Source organism: Hyperoodon ampullatus (genome assembly GCF_949752795.1).
Source record: "Hyperoodon ampullatus genome assembly, chromosome: 11".
Taxonomy (NCBI): domain Eukaryota; kingdom Metazoa; phylum Chordata; class Mammalia; order Artiodactyla; family Ziphiidae; genus Hyperoodon; species Hyperoodon ampullatus.
In genome coordinates, this window is record NC_136924.1 from 22,572,853 (window position 1) to 22,581,643 (window position 8,791).

General features: G+C 39.8%; 1 protein-coding gene across 1 annotated transcript; it reads left to right on the forward strand.

The window, feature by feature from the left end:
• Positions 1–2,143: 2,143 nt before the first annotated feature.
• Positions 2,144–8,473, forward strand: SLC25A3 (solute carrier family 25 member 3). The gene is made up of 8 exons (XM_079714695.1): positions 2,144–2,164; positions 2,411–2,571; positions 4,167–4,288; positions 5,553–5,732; positions 6,466–6,647; positions 7,298–7,470; positions 7,942–8,052; positions 8,135–8,473. The coding sequence occupies exons 2-8, from the start codon at positions 2,415–2,417 to the stop codon at positions 8,293–8,295; spliced, it is 1,086 nt and encodes a 361-aa protein (XP_079570821.1). The 5' UTR covers positions 2,144–2,164; positions 2,411–2,414; the 3' UTR covers positions 8,296–8,473.
• The last annotated feature ends 318 nt before the right edge of the window (positions 8,474–8,791 follow it).

Sequence of the window (8,791 nt, forward strand, 5' to 3'; positions counted from 1 at the left end):
ATGAGTACAGTAAAGAAAGTGGCCCAATTCATTGTTTTAGCTCAGATGTCTCTAACAGTTTGGCTGAAATTTAAACTCAGTGGCAGCCCATATTAAATGCTAGACTGCCTTGGTATACTGAATAGGAAGGCATTGACAAAGACTCTCTCCTTGACCAAACTTTAGTTAGGCTACTCTGATCCCTTTTTCCACTAAGCCCATCCTTGGGCATGATCATAAGGAACCCAAGTGTAGCAAGAATTCTAAGTCGGTTTAGCCAGAATCTCCCAAACTCGGTATCTGATCACGCTTGATACCTGATCAAATTCCTCATCTTCCAAGTGATGTCTGATAACCTTGGCCTGCCTTCTGCAAGAATCCTGTGAGGTCAATTTAGCAAGAATTACCTTAATCTCTCAGTAACTTCCCATTCACTGATGTCCACCCGCCCAACCTCAGACCCCAGCTCTGCTCCTTGGCTAAAAATCCTCAGTTTTAGAACTTATTTCACTGAGAACTAACAGAAAACAAATTTCTTTTGCTTAAGCCACTCAGTCTGAGGTACTTTGTTATGACAGCCTCTAGCAAATTAATACAGCAGATTTTGACTTAGTGATGAGTGATTAGAAAACCAAACAAATGCCAAAAGTGACAATTATTACCTCTAGAGGGAAACAGATCATTCAAGATTAGAAATATAATTACAGCATTCACCATGGTTTACTATAAATAGTAGTCATCATAATGTGAACACTAAATATTGATCTCACCAAAATTATTATTGAACTCTATTCAAAGGATGGGGAATTGAAAAGATTGAAACGCATGATATCTGCTTTTTAAAGAAAATGTCCAGTTTCTTTCTTAAGAGTATAACATTTAAATTTTTCCTAATATTGTAATGCTAATTTTCTACAAAAATCTTGCATGTTTATATAGGAACGGAGTTTTAGTCAATATTGCTACCATTGGCATACATGACAGCTCAATTTTTCAAGTCCATTTAATAAAACAAAAAAACAAAAAAGGAAGAAAAAAGAAGAAGAAAAGAAATTATCTCGCGGAGTTTTCACAAACTCTGCAAGATATGTATTACTCCCATCCAGGACCAGCTGCAAAATCTGCAGGGCCCAGTGCAAAATGAAAAACACAGGTTCTCTTGTTCATTAAGAAATTCAAAACGGTGACAGCAGAACATTAAACCAAGCATAGACCCTGCATAACTGTATAGGTAGCAAGCCCATGAGGCCAGCCCTGCTTCCACCATTTAAGAAACAGGTGCACAGAGATCAGGTAAATTCCCAAAGTTACTTTAACAATAGCTGGGAAAATGTCAGAGCCAGAATTCTAACAGAGGTTTGATCCTTACTAAACTCTTTCCAATTAAACTAGGGCTTTCTTTGTTTAACTGAATCTAATGAAGATTTTCTAAATTTATTAAAAACAAAATCTGCTACCAGTCACTTTCACTCTAGTTCACCCCTGTACTCCCAGGTGTTAAAAATAATTTATTGAATGCTTTAATGTGTTATATAAACTATTGTGACGAAGCAGCAAGCTGTCTTAAGAGTTCTTGCTACACATTTCCTCTTAAAATACTCTCCTAAAGTCTGATGGAAAATTCAGACATGTCTATGTGTAATGTCAATGGATGGAACTTAAAAAAAAAAAAAGTACCATAATAGCAGAAGCTGTGACACAAAAACTGTACTGCAGTTGACATTCTAACCGCAAACCGAAATATAATATATCATCGCGTATTCGGATTTTTTTTTTAGGTGACTAGTATATTGGGGCTCATTTAAATGAAAAGAAAGTAAGCCCCAGATTCCAGGAGAGACGTTTGAAGGTGAAGGGACAAAAAGAGGAGGTCACGAGCAGAAACCCACACAACTCAAAACACCAGCCCGGAATGCGCGCCTGCGCAAAGAGAACCCTCCTGCGCAGAAGCCGGGCCGGAAGGGCTAGGGCGAGTGGGGCGGGGATAGGGCTGCTAGGAGAACGCGATGACGTTCGGGCCTCGGCGCTCTTCTTCGCCAATGGGTGCCGCCAGGCTGTAGTGACGCACTGTGTGCGTCCCGCTGACGACGCGCGAAAGGCACAGATCTAAAGAGCCGGAGGACGTTCGGCCTCTGTGAGCCCCAGCCTTTCCGAGGGAGCGGTGGTGTGTTCGCCATCTTAGGGAGTGAGTGTGGCTCGGCCTTCTCTGTAGTGCGTGCGGGGAGTGGAGCGCGGAGACCCGGTGGGTCGCTTCTTTGGCTGTAGGCCCCGTTGGCCTCCTCCTTTGGGGAGGCCGCGGTGACCTCCTCAAGGGCGCGGGGGCGGGAAGCGGCAAGGCCTGGGTGCGGGGGTGGTCCCAGGGTGCAGGTGACTTTAGCCGGCCTAATGGCCCCCTTTGCCTTTCCTCTGACCGCCCTTCCTCTCCCCCTAGGAAGATGTTCTCGTCCGTGGCGCACTTGGCGCGGGCGAACCCCTTCAACGCACCCCACCTGCAGCTGGTGCAAGATGGTCTCGCGGGCCCCCGCAGCAACCCCGCCGGGCCCCCGGGCCCACCCCGCCGCTCCCGCAAGCTGGCAGCCGCCACTGTGGAAGGTGAGGTCAGACCCTGTCCCGTTACGGTTGTGAGGTCCCCTCGTGGTCCCCTCGGCCTTCGTGGCGTACTCGGCCCGGAGGACAGGGAAGGACGCGCGCCCTGCCCGGGGCAGCGCAGGAGGGCGCCCAGTTGCTTGTCCGAGGATGTCAGCTAGTTCTGCCCGAAGCTGGGTGTCGGATCCTTGGCCCGCCCTCAAGGGCGTGGAAGGGTCTAGGCCCTGCTCCCTCCGTGACCTCCGCGTCCTCGAGCGAGTGGAATCATAGAGGCCGTGACTAGCTCCTTATCTTCGCCGTGAGCCCGCTTGGTCAGCCGACTAGGCATTGGGTAAAGTCTTCATTTTAACCACTGGCCACCGCAGTTATAACTGTATTATCAGTTCTTTGATTTTGCTTTCACTTTCTTTTTAAAAATATTGTTTCCTCCCTTTAGTATTCCCGGAGTCTAATATTAGTTGACTCAAGGTATGTGTGATAACTGGGTAACTGTTGTTTTAATGCGCCTGATTGACTTGTAGACCCGGAGAGACCATAGAAAGGATATAATAGATAGGAATGCCTTTGATCTTATCTCTCGGGTTTCTTGATAGTTAGACCCAACTTTATTTTAATTGTGTGTATTTTAAATCCCAGTGGAGTGTATTTACAGAGAAACCTGAAAACCGAATTGCAGGAGTACAGAATATGTTATCTACCTTGTACCTGTAAAATGTAAAGATTTTTTTAAAAAAATTATTACGTGTTTCTGTTCTGTCTTTAGTGTGAGGAAAAAACCCTTACATCATCATTCGGTCCTTTAATTTAGACAGTTAAATCTGTGGTCATTTGTGTAGCAAATGTATTTGACTGCAGGAATTTATGTTTATCTAGTTTTACACTATAGGGATCCATAAGTGGGGATAGTATTGGTTAGTGGCTGGGTAGCCTTAGAGGTTTGCAAGCTTTTACATGATTTGAGTTGGATTGGTACTCAGAAGTGTGTTCTTATCAGCCGTTAGTAATTTGAAGTTTGACTTTAATTGGAAGAGCTATTAATGATGTAGAAAACTTTTTTTTAAATTTATATGGCAAAACGAGAGAGAGGTAGTATCTCACAGATAAGAACCTTCAAAATCTTTAAATGATTGTTTTGATTTTGGCAGTGAATTCCTTGCTCACACTAGGTGGAAAATTATCTTTCAGTTTACTTGTAAATGGTGGGCAGAGCTGTTCAGTTGTGATAATACTTTTTCACAGGGAAACAGTTCTCTTGCATTCCCATGGCCTTAGTCACCTCTGAAGAAATACTTATTTGATTTTTTTTTTTCAATCAAACAGAGCAGTATAGCTGTGACTATGGATCTGGCAGATTCTTTCTCCTCTGTGGACTTGGAGGAATCATTAGTTGTGGCACAACACATACAGCATTGGTTCCTCTAGATCTGGTTAAATGCAGAATGCAGGTTTGTTTTTGCATGTTGGACTAAATAAAACATTGTTGAAACATGGCTGTTACCTACTAACAAGCTGTGTGGAAACCTAACTGTCCAGGAGGTAAGTTGATAACCAGTAACATGAGTGTTATATTAAAATGCATGGTGTGTCTTGTCTTATTACAGAGTACAGTTGTGAATATGGCTCTGCGAAGTTTTACGCACTGTGTGGCTTTGGTGGGGTCTTAAGTTGTGGTCTGACACACACTGCTGTTGTTCCTCTGGATTTAGTGAAATGCCGTATGCAGGTTTGTATTGAGATGACAACATTGAACATCTCTTCTGTGTGTGACTTAATTCCAAGTAATATTCAAGGACTTCACAGTTGAGAAGAATGAAGACATTATGACTGCCGGAAATTTTAGTAGAACACCAAACTCAAATTTCTTTAACTCATGATTTTTACTTTAATTAGTGTTTTAAACCCAAGAAATACCTCTAAATAAGAGTGAAGGTAGATTGTTGATCTCAGACTCTGGCTGTAAGTGGTTTTTCCTGCTGGGCTGAATTCTGCCTAGAGTTCTTCAAGGCCTACTGTTTCTTTTTTGCTCCAAATAGTCATTTTACAAAAGCACTTACACCTCAGAGTAGGCAGTCATTCTTTGTGCATTATATGATGTAACTTCATGTCTCTTATTTATTGATAAGATCAAGGCAGAGAACACTATAGATTAAAAAACGCTCACTGTATAGTGCTTAAAATTTGTGGGCATAGCTTCTTGCATATTTATTTACATAAAAGGTTTTCTTTTACAATTAAAATGTCTTAATTAGGATTATTGAAACACAAATAATCAAACATCAAAAATTTATTTGTCCCAAACAGGATTAGCGGTCTACTTACCTAAAAGAGAAAGGAAGGTGAAATGTTAGCAGGGAGAGGAAGGTGATGTATACCAGCCCTTCTAGTACTGGCAGAAATAGATAAGATTTTTACCCCCATTAGTTAATAGAATGAATATTAAATACACCTTTGCTAAAACTTCTTATGCATGTCTCTTAAAGGAAGTTTAATTTCTTAACTCAGAAGAGGGTTTTCATGTTGATGTACCTTTTTAACTTGTATTTAATTTGATTGTCTTAAGTTCACAAAACTTTATAATCACTTAATGGGCTAGCATATATCAAGGATATAGACTTATCTGTTGTTTATGAAGTAGCTTTAAGACTAATTTTTAAGTGGTAAAAAGAGGTGGGTGGTGGAAAAATCTCCTGTGTCAGTTTTATCATGTATTTTTGTAGGAATTTTATCCTCTTACTAACTCTCCAAGACTTAAGTCTGACTGAAAGAAAGCTAGACCTTACTGTACAAAAAGTTACATTTGCAAAGATAATAGTAGACATTAAGCTGATATGCAGTGAACTTGTATTTACCCACCTTTTGTGTAGTTACTAAAGTTTATATTAGAACCAAAAGGAAAAACTAATAATAACAAAACTAAATGTTTGTGAGTAGTGTTATTATCTCTGTGGTATATTTAATTTTTTTTCTTCTTCTTGTTTTAAATAAAGGTGGACCCACAAAAGTACAAGGGCATATTTAATGGATTCTCAATTACACTCAAAGAAGATGGTGTTCGTGGTTTGGCCAAAGGATGGGCTCCGACTTTCATTGGCTACTCTATGCAAGGGCTCTGCAAATTTGGCTTTTATGAAGTCTTCAAAGTTTTGTATAGCAACATGCTTGGAGAGGTATGTAATTTAACTTTGAAATTGAAAGTCCTCAGCTTTTAGGGACTTCCCTGGTGGTCCAGTGGCTAAGACTCCTCGCTTCCCAATGCAAGGGGCCCAGGTTCAGTCCCTGGTCAGGGAACTAGATCCCACATGCCGAAACTAAGACCTGGCACGGCCAAATAAATAAATAAAGATTTAAAGAAGAAAAAGGGGAAAAAAAAGTCCTCAGTTTTTAACTTAAAGTATAAGACCAAAAAGGATCTTAGATTTTTGTTTGACTCACCTTGTTTTAGAACTGAGGGAATAGTCTCAGAAAGGGTGAACAGTATGTTTCAAATCATAAGGCTGTTTTTTTTTAACATCTTTATTGGAGTATAATTGCTTTACACTGTTGTGCCATAAGGCTGTTTTAACATAAACAGGTTAAGAAAAAGAAACTATTTCATTAGATTTCAGTGCTCTTTTTATTGTGCTATGCTGCTTTCCAGATAAGTTGGATTTGAGTTTTTTAAAGAGAAGGATTGTAGTATTCCTGTATGAGTTCAAGGGTCAACTATCCTTGGCACCTAGACATTCAAAAAATATTCACAGTGTACTATGGTTGATGAGGTTATGAGAGATATTCAGTCTCATGTGTGTTATCTGTGGACTGTGATGAAGAAACACTTTAACTGTTGCCTAGAACTGTCTCTTAACTTGAGAACAGCCAGTGCAGCAGCAATTCATGTTTCTCCTTATGTTTTTCATTTAGGAGAATGCCTATCTCTGGCGCACATCACTGTATTTGGCTGCCTCTGCCAGTGCTGAATTCTTTGCTGACATTGCTCTGGCTCCTATGGAAGCTGCTAAGGTTCGAATTCAAACCCAACCAGGATATGCTAACACTTTGAGGGATGCAGCTCCCAAAATGTATAAGGAAGAAGGCATAAAGGCGTAAGTAAACATTTGCCTAAGTATATAGTATAAAAATACTCATTTGAGAAAACCGCATTTGTTAGCATTAAACCTGCCAGACTTTCTCTTTTTCACATCTCTTTCCCCCTCACATAGAACTTAAACTCTAGGGGCAAGGATAAGTTGATACATGGCTTGAACCCTGAATTAAGGGATTTTTTTCCCCCCTAAAGTTAGAATCATTTTCAGTCTACAAATGACTTGATATTTGACCTAAATATTAACTCCTAACTTGGGGGTTGGTGAGTGCCCTTGTTAGAATTCTTGTCATCTATGTTCACAGTTAAGAATTTGCATATAGTCAGGCCACACATGCTTCCTTAGATCCACCTTTGTGGATGCCAATCTTGAGCTGAGTTCTACTTGTAAACTTACTGTTTCTTGTAGTTCCAGTGAAAGAAACATCCAGCAACTTTTTTGGTTGTATAGTCAAAGGTGCTTGAGTCATTGGCATGTGAGATAAATATACCTGCATGTTAGTCTTAGGTTCTGATAGAAATGACAAGCAGTAGTGCTGCCATTTTGTTACTATCAGGACTTGACTGGTGTGCGGACACTTCTGTTAATAATGAAAAAGTCTGCTAGATGAACATATGCAACCGAGTACAATAAGTCTTCTGATTTCCTAGATTCTACAAGGGGGTTGCTCCTCTCTGGATGAGACAGATACCATATACCATGATGAAGTTCGCCTGCTTTGAACGTACTGTTGAAGCATTGTACAAGTTTGTGGTTCCCAAGCCCCGAAGTGAATGTTCAAAGCCAGAGCAGCTGGTTGTCACATTTGTGGCAGGTTACATAGGTATGAATTATTTAGAACATGCTTGTCTGTGAAATTAAGAATAATCATTTCCAGTATTGGCCTCTTTTGTGAGGGAAAAATATTCCAAAGAAGTTTTATCTTTCCATTGCGTTTTATATACTCTTCAGGATTCATATATACTTGCTAATTCGTTCCTGAAATAATTGTTTTGTGGTTTGCATGTCATAATTAAGCTCGGGAATGTATTAACTTCACTGCTGTGCCTTTTTTTGGTGTTTAGTTTTTCCAATAACCAATTATTAATACAAGAGAGTGTTAAAATCTGAATATAACTTGAGGGATTGTTCTGTTTTACAGAGGGTAGACTGCTTTATAACTTTTCTTGTCAGTCTCTAAAATACGATTTTTTTAAACACAAGGGAATTTTATTACTCATGAAAATGTTGGCTGTGATGTGAAAATTTTTTTTAACTGACCCCATATTGGATCATTTATCTTGACTTTTTTCAGCTGGAGTCTTCTGTGCCATTGTTTCTCACCCTGCTGATTCTGTGGTGTCTGTGTTGAATAAAGAGAAGGGTAGCAGTGCATCTCTGGTCCTCCAGAGACTTGGATTTAGAGGTAAGATTTTTTTTTCCTCCCCTCTAAGGAAAGAAGAACACTTTGGAATATATTTTTCACTCACATTTCATATTTTATCCAGGTGTATGGAAGGGACTCTTTGCCCGTATCATCATGATTGGCACTCTGACTGCACTGCAGTGGTTCATCTATGACTCCGTGAAGGTCTACTTCAGGCTCCCTCGCCCTCCTCCACCTGAGATGCCAGAATCTCTGAAGAAGAAGCTTGGGTACACTCAGTAGGTGAAAGCAGATGTGGACTGAATCTGCTTGTTCATCAGTGTTGAGGAAAATGCAGAAGGAACTTTTATATATTTGACAGTGTAGGAAATTGTCTGTTCCTAATATAATTACTGTAGTGCTCTTGCCAGAAAGAAGAGTTTCAAACTTACTGTTGAAATAAACCCAACTGTTCGTGGTTTGTCTGTAGCTTGATAATTATTTTTAAAACTAGTTTTTAAAGAATTAACCCTAAAATGGAAAGAATTATGCATACATTAAAACCTCAAGGAAACAAATTCACTGTTGGTTGAATACTGTGATCCCTACTCAAATTGTCTTATGTTTCAGGATTTGTCACTCAAGAGAGTTCTTAAATTTTTAGGAACCATGCCCTAAATTTTTAAAAACAATTGTTCAGTTTGCATATGGATAAATATTCATTTGTGGTTTATTTTGACAAGTACATTTCAGTATATAATCAGATTTTTGCAACACTTCCTATTAAAAATCCTAATCA